Below are 19,033 nucleotides of genomic sequence, written 5' to 3'. Positions count from 1 at the left end.
TTCCCTCTAATCTCACTGTTTTACATTCTTCACTACCACCACCATGTGTATGCAAACTTGCTAATTCAGGATTACATTTCAGGCATCTGATGAAATGGATTGTGGCCCTTAAAAGCTTACGTCTTAATAAATTTCTTAGTCTGTTAGGTGCCACAGAATTCTTTGTTCTTTAAATTTAGAGAAAGAATGGTTTTGGATAATGAAAAGTTCACTGGTGTGGTTTTTTTTTTCTGCAGGGAGGAAAACTGCATGCAACTAGAAGCAGGTGTTTCCTCACATTTTAAAAGTATTTGTGTCTGTTTTTGGCAGTGGGTGTGTAGGTACAAACAATAAATGAATTTTAAAAATGATGTCATGCTCTATGGCTTAACTGCTAAACAAGAAGTGTGGAGTCAACCTCATCTGAAAATCATACTTGTTGGTCCTCTTACATGGAAACTCATCTTCTGTCTATAGATGTGTAGAGACTAACTGATTTTTTAAAAAAATGAGGAGGCAATGACATTCTACAAATGTGCAATGACATACTATCTTAAATAAGTGTTGTACAAGTGTTTGTACAGGTTCTATTTTGATGAAAACAACATGACAGCTGTCTTCACTTTGTCTTTGGTTCTGAGGCCAATAAAGATAATCTTAAGTCCAATGTGAATCCAGTGTGTGTTGTAGTGGTTAGTGTCAAGGCTTCAGAGAATCCTATCCCTTTTATGGTGGGATGCCAAGAAGTGGAAAAACAAAAAGAGTTCTTACCAGGTAGTTTATTCAATATTCAAAGAGAGAGACTAAGGAATGCAGTCTCTCTTAGTAAATGGCATTGCTCCAAGTAAAGTTCCACCACATCAGTTTCCCCTATTCTATGTCACCCCTGCGCTGACTGACCTATGCTTTCTGCCTTTGAGTTTTCTGTTCTACCACCCTAAAGGCACACCTTGTTCTGGGAGAGTAGGGGTCAGGAATGCTTTCAAGAGACACTGAGTCTGTTAGCTGTCTCTCCCCTGGTGCTTCTTCCTCCTGCTATTCCCCAGTATTTCCCAGCTTCTCCCCTCTGTAGCCTCTGAACCTTCTGCAAGCCACTGTTCTAAATCAATACTATCCTCCTCTTCTCGGGAAGGTGCTGGAATGGGGGGCACGGTTCCAACCATTCCACCTCAGTCCAGCCCCTGACAGTGTGTATGACAAGGAAAATCAAATTCAAATCCCCACTCAGTCATGAAGCTCATTGGATGATCTAGGGCATATAACTTTCTCACAGCCTAAGCTAAGGATAGTTGTGAAGATAAACTGGGATGCAATTTCATGTATGCTGCCTTGAGCTCCTTGAAGGAAAGGTGAGACATAAATGTAATACATAAAGAAACTGGATGTTGCAGTATTATGTGTGTTTGTGGGAAGGGCAGAGCACTAGAACTGCAGTGACTGAGAAGTTATGATGAGGTGGTGTTCTGGACTGTACCACTCAGTCTGTGGGTGGGTGATCACATTTTTAATACAGTCCTATGCCTTTGTGAATAGAAACAAACACAACAAAGTGCTGGAATAGTGTTCTTCACCTTCTCTCATTTAGAAACATTCAAATCCAGAATACACACCTACAGTTTGAAGCTGTGTAGTGCAGAATACCACCTCATTCTTTCATAAATGTAGACCAAAGCAGAGATGCTTCAACACAGGTAAAATAGAACCTGCTGTTTTCTATTAGTTCAGAGACTCATAGGTTCAAGCTCTTTGTTGTGACTGGAAGTGACTGGAAACTGGTACGTATGTACACTTGCAGAGCTCTTATACTAATATGCAATCTTCATTGAATTTTCCTAGTCCTCCTGACATTATGCAGTGAAAGGGAAACATAAAACCTTTTCATAAACTTATCACAGAAGCCTACCATTATCAAATTGGTTAATGAAGAATGGAGCAATTTACTACAAGGATTTTATTATTGTTGTTGGGGATGGGGGAGAGGAATGATCCATTTGAGTCACCCTTTTACTTTGTAATGCTACTGAACCATTCTACCCACAGTCGACTTAGCTTCCTGCTGTTTCCCTGCAGACCCCCACATTGTTCAGAAACAGCTTGTCGCTGCAAATCAGCTTAGCCAACCATATAAATCCTTCCAAACATATTGCAGCCACTCTAATTGAGGGTTCCCCCCTTTATTGTATAAATTCTTCAGGTTTCAAGTTTAAAGCTGTGAACTGCAAACCAGAATTCAGCACCACCAACGCAAACACAGACTATGGGAGGAAATATGTTTCCTGACTACCTGTCTCATTCTTTGGATAGCATCTTTGACTTTTATATTTGGACCAAATACTGAAGGAATGCATCCTGATAAAGAACTGAAGGAAGACAACAGCTCTGCCTCTCACCACAGGTATCTGAAAGTTGATTTAGGTATCATGTCAGTTAACAACTATAGTGAACACCACCAGAACCAAAGAGGAGAAATTATCAAGAAAATACTGGAGAGAACTTTATGTCCACAAAGGATTGGGGGGGTGCAAGAGGACTGTAATCTGGTCAGTGAGTCAAGTGGTAAATGGAAAATTGTATGGATAACTTAGTAAGCACAGCATTTTCATGTGATTCACTTCGCATCCCAACAAAGAAGGATTGTGTTGCTATTTGTATATTTATTCATTTTATATGTTGTTTTCAACAGATGTACTATGTTCTTCAGGTACATGTGTACATTTATTTGTTACCATTTAGTTTTTTCCGCTTCAACTGTAACACTTACATAGACACTAGAAAGGGATTCACAAACACTAAAATGGTTCTCTGGAACTTCCTAAGCTATTTTATTTTGAGAGCTAAATATATAACCAAAATTATCTTAGATCCATTTGCCATTTCCTGCAAGCCTCAAGTTCAAAATGTTGGTAATGTGCCAGTGATTCAGATTAACAGTCTTTTAGAATGTCATTCAAATAAATGGTATTTGGATGAATAGGATCTCATCTAGTTGGGCCCTTAGAGTATACTGCATATTACAAGCATGTCCTTTCTGTCTGTCAGATTTTGGAGGGTATAACACCTGTTCTTAGACTTTTTAAAAACCAATGTAAGACAGTGTTTAGAGCAAGGGGGCATTAAATATGTGGCTGAGAAGGGGCATGATCTAAGGAGAGTCCCAAGGGCCAGAGTTCTGGAGGGCTGCATTTGGTCCCCAGAACTAAGGTTCCCCACTGCTGGTATAGAGCATTTAGACATGGTAAGGGGTGTGGCCATAGAAGCCAACTCCTAGGGGCCAAGGGGTCTTCACTCCCCCAATAAAATATTTGAGGGGCCTGGGTCCCCCCCAAAGTTGATGGGTATTGCCATTCAAATAGGGTGCATGTGCCGCATCATGTGATTGATTATGCAGGGTGGGGCTTACCCCTCCTATTTTATTCAAGGGGGCACCACTGGGTGTGGCTGAGGAGCAGGTGGGAAACACAGGTTCAAATTCCAACACAGCTATAAAGTTTACCAGATAGCTTTCAGCAAATTCTTCTTCTGCTGCTTAAGCATTAGTTATTAACTCCCAAAATGCAACAATAAAGAAAGACCTCATCACACAGTTTTTCTACCTTACTACTGATGCCACTTCCAGAACCCTGCATCATAACCTAACACCATGGCTCCTAAAATGGTCGTAGCCAGGAAGTGGTAGCTATGGTGAAAAAAGCAGGTACAAGAGTAACTGGGGTGAAGTCTAAGGAGAGGAAAGGAAGGAGGTCAGCACCAGTTTTCAGCCCAACAAACAGAGATAAACTTTAAGAGGTGCTTGAACAAATTGCTTCTGTTTACAGAACCTCTCCAAACTGCTAAATGCATTTTGAGTATGGTATATTCTTCATCAGAGGTAATAACCAATTGTTCCCTTCTGGGAAGGGAGAAAATGAAGAAGCGATGAATCATAATTGCATTTGCACATACTTTGCATGTGGTAAGTCCCTGGTTCCAATTTTATGTGTTTGTTTTTCATTTAAAGATCAAGGAGAAGGCGGTGTGAGAAAATGGTACCTGAGTCCGTGAAGAGCTACTTTCAGCCAGAGTGGGCAATACTGAGTTAGAAGGACTTGATAAAAGGCAACTTCTTTTAAAGAGTTTTTCTTTTTAGGCACAGCAAAGGGTTTTGATGAAGAGCAACGGAGGCTGATCCATAAGGGCAAATGGATAGGATTGCCATATTTCAAAAAGTAAAAATCAGGACACCTAAAAAGATGTTGACATGTCTAAGAAATTCCTCCCCAGAAATTAATTTCACCTTTGAAATCCCCATAATGTCTGGAAAAATCTGGACATATGGCAGCCCTACAACCTGCTCCAGCAATGTAGTTCTGCTCTCAGCCAACCTGCCTTCTTATTTATGATTAGTTGCTGCCATCTTCCTCAGCCTCAGCTTTGCCCCTGTAGAACTCAGCAGGGAGCATGATGGTGACAAAACTAGAATTACCTGTAGTCATTGACTTTGGCACCACCTACTGTTGGTCTCCTTGCCCTCAGCTCTTATAAGTCCCAATGGACAGCAACCACTGATGAAGAGTGTGCTAACAAATTAGAAAACTTGGAGTCTTTCTTTTGGAGTATACCTCTGTTGGCTCATCCAGACTCGCCTGCTTGTTTTGCAGCCAAACTTGCAGGTAACATTCAAGACCTGAGGCAGTAATGTGTACCCTTTCTAATATTAATTGAGATTTGCTGCTGAGCCATGTTTTAAATTTTATGTGGGGTTTTTTCTTATTCACAGTGCCTTGAACCAGACACTTTGATATTAGTTGCTGGAGGAGATTTAGAAAGCTATTTTAGTGAAGAAGTCTTCCAGAAAATTTCTTCTTTATTATATTACGCATCAAAGAGATATCTGTCCATCAATGTTTAGTCAGAGGAACCAGGATTATAAATTTTACCTAACTAGTATGGTCAACTGAAGAAGCAATGAAGACTTTTCTCTTGGAATGAAACTGAAGATGTAGTGGAAGCAATAAGGAAACATTTTAAAATATCTGAATACCAGGTAAAAGTAAATTGAAGGACTGCACAGGTAAAATGATGAGCAGATTCTTGTACTGTAGCTAGCTGGTACGCACTCATGCCGAAAGTACAATGGCAGCTACAAAGGGTATTACCCCCATTTTTTTAAACACCATCACTTTTTATCAATTAAAATCACTAAATACATTTGAGTAGGCAGTGCTGCCCAAACTTCAAGGATATTGTGAAACATGAAATCAACACAAAGCAATAAAGTTCATAGAAAATGTAATTTGCTTATCAGCTTTATCAATGAGCTTTTCAACTGTATGTACTGTAGATGAAAAGCAGAGGCAAAAGTGGGCATGAACTGGAAATTTAGAATGCTGGCCAAACCTTGCATTATTTTCCTGAAGAACCTAATCCGTTTTATGTCTGTCAGGATGAGGCAAAATTGCTACAGCAATACAGTGGTACCTCGGGTTAAGTACTTAATTCGTTCCGGAGGTCCGTTTTTAACCTGAAACTGTTCTTAACCTGAAGCACCACTTTAGCTAAAGGGGTGCTCTTGCTGCCACCGCACCACTGGAGCACGATTTCTGTTCTTATCCTGAAGCAAAGTTCTTAACCTGAAGTACTATTTCTGGGTTAGCAGAGTCTGTAACCTGAAGCGTATGTAACCTGAAGTGTATGTAACCTGAGGTACCACTGTACTGTAGTTGGAAATGTATTCGAAATATCTTTTCCTGAGGCTGGAGTTCTATGGATCAACCCTCTGCTAGTTAATCTGTTTTATATCTGACTGCTAAAAGGTTTGTGAATTGCTCAGTATCTAAAGTGAGTAAAATAACATTCTTTTATATAATGGAGAACATCCCATTCTCCTTGATTAAACATTCAATTTAAAGGCCAATTTGCAGGTTCCTTTAGACTGCATGTGATCATCACAAAACAAGAAGCAGGATTATTAAACTGGCTGTTAAAATTAATATATGTTGCTGTTGAACAACAGCCACAAGTCTCATTCTCCCCCCAACACCAGAAAAATGTCTGGGTGCCCACAATGATACTATTCAATGGATGTTGCAGCAGCTAGCAAGCTTTCTCATTGTTGCCATCCTGAAAGGGCAACAGATAGTTGCAACAGTAGAGAGGCCACACTCATTTGTACCTGCAAGAATTCTAAACTCTGTGTTCATCACTACTTCTAACAAATATAGTTTGTACTTTTGCATTGCAGACTGATACTCCCGCAGATGACCCATTTATTGCGCATTCATTTTGGTTTTCTTGCACAAAGCTTACATAGAAATTATACTATCTGGTCTTTATTAAGCATTCATCCTGATTTCCTTGAATGGTGTTTATATACCTTTCCACTAATCATTCATTCACCCCACACTTCTAAGTGCATTTCCTTGTCATTTTGCTAACAGCAATAAGTCTGGTTTTTGTTTTTGTTTTTTAAAAAACACAACTGGATTTGTTGTGCTAGGGCAGCACAGCACTTTAATCCATTTTAATTGTTCAACTTGAATGCTTCTTGCAAAATACTCTCAGTCAGGAGACAACTTTAAGCCCCATCTATGAAAATTCTGTCATGTGTCTTTTGAATATCATTATTTGTACTACAGTGTGATCAAGTTAATTAAATGTTACCGTATGTTTGTATATTTACTTCTTCTTTTTAACATCCTATGACCATTTTGGTGAATGGTGGTAAAGGAATCTCTTGATAAATAATACATAAAAAATATTCATCCAATTTTCTTCAGTCTTCAGTGTGTACACATAAGTGTTCTGGAAAGGAAAGCTGCTTTTCTGAACATCAGTGGTGCTGATGAAAGTACCATTCCCCAGCGGGGTGCTGCCATTCTGAGGTTGGCCCTGCATGGAATCTGCCTGACTAAAACACGTTTACCTTCACCATAATTCTTTATGCAATGTATTTTCCATTCTTCAAACAGTATTAATGAACTCCATATAACAGGCAGATTTCCAAATATATCTTTGCTTTGATATCTTTGGCTGGGGCTGATGAGAATTGGAGCCTATTATCTGGAGAGCCTCCTCTCTGTACTATAGTTTAACCCTCACAGAATCATACCCTCAAATCAGGTAAACTGTAGTCAGGGTGAAATCAAACTGGCTTATCTATAGGATTAAATTGGCAGGAACAAGACAAAAAAACAAGATTTACATGGTTTCTAGGTTGAGTAGTAATTCTGAAAGCATCTTTAGAGAGAGCAATTTTTTCTAAACACACTTTATTCTTGTTTCTCTTAATTGCCTCATTAATGACATGAGCATCTTCCTTTGAGAAAGTAATTGCTAAGAGTGATATATTTCATGCTGTTACTAAATTTTATCTTCTGTTTTTCACACTTACATAAAAAACATTATTTGTCACTAGTAACAGATGGTAGCAGTTTTTGCTACTGCTAATTAATTTAAGAAACAAAATTTTCTTCCTTCAGATAAAATGCCTTACACTTAGACCATCAATTTTCAAGAAAATAGTTGATAAAATAAAAGCCATTAGAGACCAACTAAGTTTGCATGAAAAGTCAGGTATCTGAAGAAGTGTGCATGCACATGAAAACTTATACCCAGAACAAACTTAGTTGGTCTCTAAGGTGCTACTGGACAATTTTTAAATTTTTATTTATTTATTTTGATACAATACGTTATTTTTCAGGAATAAAAAAGTTATATGACTTTTAATCCATTCTCCACCTTGTCTCATTTCTCACTATTTAACAGAACAATGATTGCATATACTATTTTTTAATGTTTTGAATGAGCATCAAGATAACAAAAGTACTGGTTCTATCACCTTTTCTCTACTTGTAAGACGCACATATATTCAAGCATTACATTTGCCTCCAATGGTTTAGTGTATTATCTTACATTAGGCATAGCTAACATATAACCTTCAGATTCACTTGATACTGTTTTCCCAATTTTACTTTGCCTACTACAAGATGACCTGCTCATTTGTTCAGCCGCTTTGCTTTGCTTTGCTTTGCTTTGCTTTGCTTTGCTTTGCTTTGCTGTGCTGTGCTGTGCTGTGCTGTGCTGTGCTGTGCTGTGCTGTGCTGTGCTTTGTTTCATCTGCCTTACATCACAGTTTTGCCTAATCCTTCCAGCATATATGAGCTCTGACCTATGGTTTGTACCCTGGGTCAGGCAAAAATCCTATTTAATGGAAATGCTGTTGAAATTCATGGAACTTACTTTCACTTTATGAAGTGCTTCTTTGCCCCTTTTTTATTTGACAATTGGATTTCAAAATCTGAGCTTTCAAGTTAATTTAACAACAGAAATGCAAGAATTATTTTTAGCATTGCTTTCATCTTTTCTTCTATAGAATATGGCTATAGAACTCTTGCAATTTTACTTATGACAACTGGATCTATGTTTGGCACAACTCTCATTCTATCTAATTCCTGTCAAGAATGTTGCACCCTCATTTTACAGCTATTTGTGGGGTTAGCTGTAGGAATTCTTTCTGGAGATGTCCTACTACATCTTATTCCACAGGTAATATTTGTATTTCCTTAAGTTTCAGTTCTTGCACATTAAAACTGCTGATTCCTTCCCCAAATAAAAACATTCTACACATGCACTAAACTTCAGTATTTTATGACTTGTCTAGATGCAGGGCAGAATTTGAGTACTTTGTAAGTCAGGTAAGAGGGAGACTCAAGAGAGAGGGGGCCCCTGACTTTAAAGATGTTTCAAAATATGCTGGTAGGTTTTTGTTTTTGGGATGTTATTGCTTTATTACATTATATCACACTTTTGTTTAATATTGTATTTTTATTTCTCAGTTTCATTGTTATGTTGTATTTTTTTGTTTTCTAAACTATTTAGAGATGATTTTAAGTATTAAGCAGTATACAAATATATGAAATAAATGGATGTGAAAAGAACTATACAGAAATGTGGAATAGTCCTACCTCCACCATTAATTGAGCCAGAGTCCCTCCCCATGTGGAGAAAGTCTCCACATAAATCAGCATGGGTGGAAAGCCTTTCTCTACGCCATCCAAATAATTGCATGACAGGGAAGCATTGCTGCTATAGGTGGCAGGAAGTGTAGACATGGTGCGTGAGGCTATCCCATTGTTTCAAAACATGTGAGGGGTACATGTGAGCTTCCCACTTGTTATGCCTCACTTGTTTATATCACACTACCTATATTTATCATTTTTCTTACATAGTAATGCAATCTTCAGTTTATCATGCTGCTGCATTGTAGACCACATCTTCCACTACCAGTTCAACAAGAGTTCATTGAACCACACTGATACAAATTCACTCCTGGTTCTCTGGATTATAAGAGTATTACTTGTCATTAAGCATTTGAAATAGCAATTCTATCTCTATGTATTGCTGGTAACATCACCACAAGTTAAGACAAAGTGTAGGTACATCAGTCACTACAACCCATACTTAACATTTATTACCTAACTCATCCAGGATGTTTAAGGATTGCAATTCCCTTAAGTTATTTTTAAACATTGCCCTTAATTTTTTAAATATAGAATCAGAATATGTTGGCATTAAAACATTTCCTGTAATTAGCGAGTGCCTCCAAGAATTCTGCAATGTAACAATGCAAGTATATTCCTTAGAGGCAAGGAGGAGCAAGAGATAAAACCTGCCCCATGTATTAAATGGATTGTTGATGATGAACTAGAACATAGTTTTATCTTCAACAATTGGAAATACACCAAAAGGAAAATGTACAAAGAAAAATGATTTCTCTCTGCCAAATCTTCTAAAGCACACCATCAGGACAATGATCACAAATTATATATAGAATTGGCTAAAATGACCTATAAAATCCGAGATCAAAAAGGGACAAAGTTTGAAGAAGAATGGGGTAAATTTGTTGCGTACATAAAAGTTAACTGTAGAAGATTAAAAACTGTAGCAGGCTTAACATGAATCCTGTGATGTGTATAGAAGGGGAATAAGAACCTGCAAGAGAAGATATGTATTAAGAAAACCGAAGCAGGGAAGGAAGGAGGTCGGGGCGTGAATATGCGCAATGTAAAGAAGTGGATTCAAAATGATGATTGTAAAAGAATGTTATATTTATTTTTATCTTTTTTCTCTCTCTTTTTTTTGTTTGTGGAAAATTTAATAAAAAGCATTTTTTTTAAAAAAAGGACAAAAATCACAAACCAAATTGGCCTACAGTGCAATTAGTATATGTATATCTGCATCAGGCTTCCTCAACCTCGACCCTCCAGATGTTTTTGGCCTACAACTCTCATGATCCCTAGCTAGCAGAACCAGTGGTCAGGGATGATGGGAACTGTAGTCTCAAAACATCTGGAGGGCTGAGGTTGAGGAAGCCTGGTCTACATGGAAGTAAGTCCTTCTGACTTCAGTGGGGCTTAATCCCAAGCTTTTGTGTACACGATTGCAACCCTAATGATTTCAAACAAATTTAGTAAAATAAACTTCCATTAATATATTAATATGTGTAAAACTTTATCAAGAACTGGGGGCTGCATCCGTGCTTGCTTTATTTGTCAACTCCACTTAACCTTCTCACCAAAGCCACCCACGCCTTCCTTCATACCTTGCCACAGGTATCCCCAATCTCCTTACTCCTTGACAAAGACATCCCCATCCCTGTTCTCTTTCTTCAAAGCTACCTTCCTTCCTTTAAACCTTGTCAAAACTACCACCTCTCCCCTCCCCTTAGATATGGTAAAACCTCCACTTGGTAGCCTGGGCTACCCAACTGCCTGGACTGGGCTGCTGTTCCTTCACAAGCCTTGGATACCCACCTGCCCACCCACCAGCCTGATATGAATGCTGCTAATTAGATGGAGACACAAGCAGTTTCAAATACACATGTAACCATGTGGACAAGCCCATGATCAACCAAACTATTGCTGTCAGGGACTGCCAGGGCTCTGACGAGAGTGTGACGAAGGCAGGGGAACTGGAGGCTGATTCAGGAGAGGGCGCCAATGATTTATGTGGTTTGGGGTTCTGGGGTTAGCAGTTTGAAAGCATGCCAGTGCAAGTTGATAAATAGGTACCAATGCGGTGGGAAGGTAAACAGCATTTCTGTTTGCTCTGGTTTCTATCACGGTGTTCTGCTGCACTAGAAGCGGTTTAGTCATGCTGGCCACATGACCAGGAAAGCTGTCTGTGGACAAACGTTAGCTCCCTCGGCCTGAAAGCAAGATGAGACTCCAACCCCATAGTCGCCTTTGACTGGATTTAACAATCCAGGGGTTCAGTTCTCTTTCCATACTACATAATCACATTCTATGCTACCCATCATGGCTATAAAATGACATTTTCCCTTAAATTATGGGTATTAGGGGTGGCTAACCACGGCTTATAGAGCATATCTGCCCACCAATATTTTTGCCACTTAAAAAAACCAACTGCCGTTTTTCATCCCACCCTGCAATGTCTTGATGCCATAAGCTTTTTTTTTTTGGAACCTTAAGGAGTTAAATTTTGACCATTTAAAAAGAAAAAATAATTTAATTTCACAACTCTCAATTTTCATTATAAAATTTTGATCCAGGAATCAAAGCTATATTTTTACTCAGAGGTAAAAATGAATCCTAGCGATTCAGGATTGCCATCTTACAGCACAAATGTATGCATGGATCGGATTGCAATCTTAATGTGGGATGCTTAAAATTTGGGTTAAGAGAACCTCCCCCTGCCACACACACAACATATCTCTGTCATGTAATACCTTAAACCTTGCAGAAGGAGCCAAATACACATCATATTTCAGTATTTTTATCCATAGAGGTGTATGTATTTCTATTGATTGTACCACTGCAACTTCTTTTACCTATTTATTGTGCTTTATGTTTTGTTCTTAGAGTCATTTTAAAATTCTGAGCTCCTCTGAAAGTCTTTGAACTAATGGAGCAGGTTGAATTAATGTGTAACTAGAGATGGAAGAGAAAGTTGATTCAGTTCCCACTTAAAGGGATCTAATTCATACTTTCATACTTTCAAAAACACTATGTGAACCAAAACAGAACCATCCTTTAGTAATTCTCTGAATTTTGCAATTCAGTTCTTCAGCCAAGTAATGTGTACCAAAATGTACACATATTACTGAATATAATATACAAAAAGGAATTAGGGAAAACTACATTGTAACAATGTGTACATTGGGAGAAATTTACACAAAGAACCTGATGAATTTTCAAAGGGATATATTTTTTAAAATCATAAACTGACGTGGAAATTTGGAGACATTAAGACTAGAAAAATAAGAAACTGAAATTGACAGATTCACCCATCCCTATGTCTAACTTCATTTAGCCCAGATGGAAACAAATAGGTATATAACTGCATCTCGTAATGATACATTTCAGTTTCCTTTAATCTAGGAAATTTCAAAACATGACCCCTAAATGCTCTGGTATGATCCTTAGCAGTTCCCTGGCATATAGGACTTGCTATCCATTTCAGGGATGGCATAATGCTGTCTTTTCTTCAGGGCTAGTTTCCATGCTATTATCTTAATCCATCTTTGGCTGTTTCTGTGCTATTCAATCATCATACTCTAATAACATAAAACATATATTAGGTAACAGAACAGTAATTTGCTTCAATCTAATTGTGCCTGCATTGGGGATAATTCTAAGAAAGTGTCCTCTTTTATCTCATCATCTCTCTCTGCATCAAAGAAATAGATATGTGATTTTTTTTGCTTTTTGCAGTTTTGACAGGAAAGGCTTCCAAATTCTGCATTTCTAGTAGCTGAAGAGCAATGCTATGGCCCAGTTTAAGGTTGACAGAGCATACATAGCTACAACTTCTAAGGGTGCTTCCAAACAATGGCTATTTTTAAGTTTTAAATTTAGACCACACATTTATAGTTGATTAGGTCAACCTCAACAAACCTGCCCCAGCCCCCAAATAGGACTTTTTTGCAAAAAAGAAAGTGACAGGAAAATGTACTGGAAAGCTTGAGATTGCACTTGCTTTGAAGCATTAGCTAAGCTCCCTGCTAACAAATCAGAATGAATGCTCAATAGTCAACATTATCTAATCTTTCCATAAACAAAAGCTCAATAAACAGGTCATCTAGAAGTGACCCAAGAGTTATTGCATTAAAAGTAGAATGGTTGCACAAGTGGAGCATCTCAAGACTGTGCAACAACTGGTTCCTTTAAGGACTTGTGTAACACCATTTTTCTTATTCAAATGTGGATTTTTACACTAGAACCTCATTTCTAGCAGCCAGGAGTGAGAAGTTGGTACCTTACCTTTCCCGCCCCGACCTGGCCACAGTGATCCATGTGACGGTCATCTCCAGGCTTGACTACTGTAATTCGCTCTATGCGGGGCTGCCCTTGAAGCTGATCCAGAAACTCCAGAGGGTGCAGAATGCTGCAGCGAGGCTCCTCACAGGGTCTCTGCCATGGGAACATATTTACCCAGTGCTTTTCAAACTGCACTGGCTCCCGGTAGAGTACAGGGTCAGATTTAAGGTGCTGCTTTTGACCTTTAAAGCCCTTCACAGCCTAGGACCCTCATATCTACGGGACCGCCTCTCTCGGTATGCCCCACGGAGAGCCTCAAGGTCCATAAATAGCAACACCCTAGTGGTTCCGGGCCCTAAGGAAGTTAGATTGGCTTCAACCAGAGCCAGGGCCTTTTCACCTCTGGCTCCGGCCTGGTGGAACGCTCTGCCTCATGAGACCAGGGCCCTGCAGGATCTGATTTCTTTCCGCAGGGCCTGTAAGACAGAGTTGTTCTGCCTGGCCTTTGGCTTGGAGCCAATTTGATTCCCTCCCTCCCTCTTGCTTTTTTCCTTTCCTTCTCCTCCTGTGATGAGGCTACGTTATCATATTTTAATTTTTCAATATTTTAACGTATTTTAATGTTGTTTTTAAGTTGTAATCATTCAACTTGTTTTTATTATTGCTTGTAAGCCGCTCTGAGCCCGGCCTTGGCTGGGGAGGGTGGGGTGTAAAAAAAAAAAATATTATTATTATTATATAAATCCCCCAATGGATTGGTTACAGGTCCAAGCACTGAATATTTTACCTAAGCCCTAACCCTCCACCTCCTTAAAAAAAATTACTTATAGTGTGGATTTCTTCTGAAATGGATCTAAATTTGCAACTATACATATAAATCAGCTTTAAAAAAGCTCAGTGTTCTATCCTTATATATATTTTTCTTCTCAGTCTCTTTGCTACCTCTTCTTCTCCAATGTCCTTACTTTGTTCTTATTATTTTGTATTTGGTTTCCATGTAAGGCAACAACCACTTGATTCCCCATTTTAATTTGGGACATGCATTAAGCAGACTTAGCATACTGTCACTTTTTCCAGCTTAAGAAACTGACTACAAGCAGTAGCCATCTATATACAGGTTACTTCCGTAAGCACTTATTTTACTATTTTCTATTATAAGCAGCTACCCATAGTAAGCATGTACAGTGGTACCTCGGGTTACATACGCTTCAGGTTACAGACTCCGCTAACCCAGAAATAGTGCTTCAGGTTAAGAACTTTGCTTCAGGATGAGAACAGAAATCGTGGGGCCACCAGGGGGCGCATTGTAAGATGGCCAACAATAACATCTCTCCGACCCACACAAGATAATTAAGAGGCTGTGATGGGAGTATGCAGCCTCCCTTGCCCCCCCCCCTAGGGAATGGGGGGGACTGCCTTGCCAGCTGTGTCCATAATTCACCCCCGGATTCGAAAGAAGGGGGTGAGGACACTTGGCACGAAGCCCTCGGGTGAGGTCGGCTCTCCCTGACACTGTCTCTAATCGCGCACTGGTTCACATTAGCTCGAAATATATAATTGGAAATATATAATTGGAAAGAAGCTAATGCACATACATCAAGTAAAGATCGGGAGTAAAGACTGCTGATTAATGGGATCTCTGCGAGAGGAGCGACGGGCTGGACAAATAAATCAAGTGAAGAATCATAATTAAAAGACTGGTATGTCGGAGTGAAATGGAAAGGGGGGAGGAAAAAACTTTTCTTATTTTGTCTTATGTGAGTACCAATAACCCTCCCCTCCAGAGAGAAGAATCGCTGCTAATTACTAATCACAAGCAGGAGTTAAGAACTGTGTGGAAATGAATTACTGATCAAAGAGAGGACTGGTGGAAACATCGGGGAATGGAAAGAAAGTTTTATGACGCAGTTACAAATGGACTTTCGTTAAGACAGGCTTGCCCATAGGAGGACGAGGGGGAGGAGGACCAGGGTCATTGGAATGTGAATGTATGGTTATCGGAATGTGATCTTGACCTGGCAGGTCCCCCTGAGTTACAGATTGGCAAGCCTGTGGAAATCAACGGACAGACTGTGGGAATGTTTTTTACGGAGGTGTGGAAATGGCGTCTGTCCTTTATGTGATATGACTTTTGGAGAGTGTAAAACCCACACAGAATATGTTTGTCTGCAACCCGCTTGTGAAGATTATCAGAGATCACAAAGAAATGAATATATGGTAACAACAAGAAGATGAGGAAAATAACAAAGAGACTATCTGGACAGAACTGGATAGAACTGTTTAATTAAAGCAGCAGCAGCAAGAGTGACGTTTGGATCCCTTTCGGAGTTTGAAGTATGGGTACCCCCAACAAAAATTTAAAAAATCTGGCTGTATAATTTGGAACTAATGTGATTTGGAATTAATGTGATTTGATTGGCCTGTTAATAAAAATTATATCTAAAAAAAGAGAGAACAGAAATCATGCTCCGATGGTGCGGTGGCAGCAGGAGGCCCCATTAGCTAAAGTGGTGCTTCAGGTTAAGAACAGTTTCAGGTTAAGAACGGACCTCTGGAGCAAATTAAGTACTTAAGCAGAGGTACCACTGTATATGGAATAGAGTACCATCAGCTGAATGGCTTTTGCTTAATATTGTAGTACTGGTCAATGGTAACAGTGATTTCTGCCTGCTTCTCCATGGTCTATATTTAGCAAATACAGTAAAGTCATGGAAAACAAATTGTTTTCCATCTAGTCTGGGCTTATTATGGTGCTTAGCAGCACTATCACCCCTGCATGCCAAAGTACAAAATGTTAAGGTCATTTAGTTCTGTCTTTTACTACAGCCATTATATATCCATATACATAATCTATCTCAATTTAGAACAGTCTCAGGTGTGGCATGCTAAGATTTTGACCTAGCTAATGTGCATGGCCATTTTCAAACTTAAAATGGTAAAGAGAATCTTTTATTTTTGTGGTACTCTTGTTCTATGATCTAATGTGCTTTTCATGATTTTTAAATGGATATACAAGTTGACATCTAGGTTTAGTCTGTAAGTTGGCAGAGAAATCTAGGAAGCCTGCCAATGTTACCAAGCGTGAAGAACTACCAGAAAGCTAAGGGAGGGTAGGTTCTGAACCAGGTGAGGGTAGCCAGTGGGTGGGTCTAAAACCCCTGGTGAGTTAGAGACTTGTTACTTATGTGATTGATAGGTCCAACTAATCAATGTTGAACCCCAGAAAGTGAGGGAGATAAGATTTGCCCCACTGGCAAGATCCAGTTCCCCATGCCTGCTATAGGTGATCTTTCAGATGACCTTTAAAAACCAATGTGCAAGATCAGAACTGGGTCCTAAGCTTCTAATTCCCAACATGAATCACTTCTTAACAAGGACCTGTAGATCATGTGGGATGTAGTAATATGATTCTGCATCACATTTCCAAGTGAGAAAGATTGGGAATTCAGAGGAAAAGCATGCACATTAACTTTTGTCAGCGAGCCAGGTTGGAACGCTAGGAACTGAGATCCCTATGTAGTTATTTAAGAACAAACTGGGATGTGGGTGGCGCTGTGGTCTAAACCACAGAGCCTAGGGCTTGCCGATCAGAAGGTCGGCAATTCAAATCTTCACGATGGGGTGAGCTCCCGTTGCTCAGTCCCTGCTCCTGCCAACCTAGCAGTTTGAAAGCATGTCAAAGTGCAAGTAGATAAATAGGTACCACTCCGGCGGGAAAGTAAACGGTGTTTCTGTGCGCTGCTCTGGTTTGCCAGAAGCAGTTTTGTAATGCTAGCTGACCCAGAAGCTGTCTGTGGACAGCTCCCTCGGCCAGTAAAGTGAGATGAGTGCCCCAACCCCAGAGTCATCCGCGACTGGACCTAACGGTCAAGGGTCCCTTTACTTTTACCCTTAAGAACAAATTATAGTACATTACATGCACGTTTACTCAGAAGTAACAAGAGGACATACTCCTTAGTAAGTGCATTTAGGTTTGCGCTGTTATGCAAATATAAAACCCTCTTTGGCCAGAACGTACACTTGCTTCCCCCCAATTCTCACATTAAAAAATGTTCAGGCATTCACATAAAGAATATAAGGAAAAGGTGATTTCAATGTCACATATGGAAATGGTGCAACATTTTGCACAGAAAGGTCCATCTTAATTGTAGCCACTACTGTGAAACAGTACCAGCCTTTTATGGGCTAATTAATATTTTATGTCTCTCTTCCTCTCCTTAGGAGATTTTGCAGTACTGTTAAGTACAGGTCTTTCTTCAAAGATTGCCATTTTAATGAACTTCTTAAGTGCTCTAACTGCTTTCATAAGACTTTACATTGGCCTTTCAATATCAAAAGATCCTTGCATTAATTACTACACCACACTGACTTTCAGTCAGTGTCCAACAGTTGGATAGCTTAGCTCATAAATATGGCACTGTACTACTGGATCAAGTCTCTGGATGCTTCTGGACTACTGCTAATTTCGGGTAGGATTCAATTATGTAACAGCAAATGTAGGTTGCAGAATTAAAGTTGATTTGCAGCTCTTGTGTAACAAACCCACTTCCAACCAAAATAGGACTTTCTGCTATAAGGAAAGCGTTCATCAAACATTCTTTTCTTGGAAGGATTCCTTTCAAAACTCTATGCATGTAAACTTCCAGTAATTCTTTATAGTGATGGTGTAAGAGCTGAAATCTCAGAACTGTATTTCTCATTTGATGAAGTAGAAAATATGTTCCAAGCTTACTACAGATTTGAATCTTATATTTAGAAACCTTGGGTTTAAAAGTCTTTACTAATGAAGTTTGTCATGTTTCCCATAAGACTCAGCCTGCCCCACCCACAGTCCCAGATATTAATATATTTGGCTCTCTTACTGCTGCCTCATTCTTTTTTTAGCTTCCTGAAATGACTCACATCCAGACACAGAGGCCCTGGTTGATGTTTCTGCTATAGAACCTTGGATTACTATTAGGTTGGTTCTCCCTCTTGCTTCTAACTATATTCTTTCTAACCTTCTCACATTGTACATGGGCATGACTTGTAGGCTGATGGCAATAATGGATCTTTGGATTGCAAGCATTGTTTGATTGCTTTTGCTGCAGAAATCAAGATCACATTGATCTTATGATAGGAAAGAAGGAATGAGATGTCAAGGAGATGAGTAAATATATGACCTTTAGAAGACATCTGAAAGCATTGTACGGGGAAGTTTTTTAATATTTAATGTTTTATTATGTATAAATATATGTTAAATGCTGCCCAGAGTGGCCGTGGCCGGGGCAACCCAGTCAGATGGGTGGGGTACATATAATAAATTATTATTATTATTATTATTATTATTATTATTATTATTATTATTATTCCAACTCATGACAAGTGGCAAGCATGGTAACAGAGGACTGGAGCTAGTGAGCTTGTTCCCATCATGCAGCCTCCCTTCATGTGGCAATTTAGCCGACATTGTTAGTGCCTGAAGAGGTCTGCTAACTGCGCAGTACAATCCTGCGGATTTCTACTAAGGCTACTAAGCACAAATGAGTTCCTTGGAACATTCCCAAGGAAGTGTGTATATGATTGGTGTGTGTAGTTTTAGGCTTACCATGTACAGAAGAACAATGTATGGCAACTTGAGCTCCTTAGCTCAAGTTGCCATACATGTTAAAATAAATAAATATGAAAATGAATTGCACTGTGAAATAGGTCATTACTTTCATTCAGCAAATCACAGTTCCCATGACTCTTCAAAATAAGCTATGACTAGTATCAAATTAGTGATGAAAATCACAGTTCCCTCCTTTTAATTTGTAACC

The 19,033-nt window shown here is 39.2% G+C and overlaps 1 protein-coding gene and 1 long non-coding RNA gene across 5 annotated transcripts in view; one reads left to right on the top strand and one right to left on the bottom strand.

Moving 5' to 3' along the window:
* The window catches only part of LOC310689701, an 81,446-nt gene that overhangs the window by 46,629 nt on the left and 15,784 nt on the right, over positions 1-19,033 (bottom strand). The window lies entirely within an intron of this gene.
* On the top strand, positions 517-18,260 carry SLC39A12 (solute carrier family 39 member 12; the record flags this gene model as incomplete). The annotated part of the gene is given in 10 exon segments (XM_083469095.1): positions 517-2,519; positions 4,736-4,815; positions 4,817-4,912; positions 4,914-4,938; positions 4,940-5,002; positions 7,437-7,525; positions 8,283-8,502; positions 17,447-17,623; positions 18,120-18,173; positions 18,177-18,260. Coding segments are annotated over 10 exon segments (1,086 nt in total). The 5' UTR covers positions 517-2,321.

Source organism: Podarcis liolepis, assembly GCF_965112155.1.
Source record: "Podarcis liolepis genome assembly, chromosome: 12".
NCBI classification, from domain to species: domain Eukaryota; kingdom Metazoa; phylum Chordata; class Lepidosauria; order Squamata; family Lacertidae; genus Podarcis; species Podarcis liolepis.
This window is presented reverse-complemented; position numbering and strand designations above follow the sequence as displayed.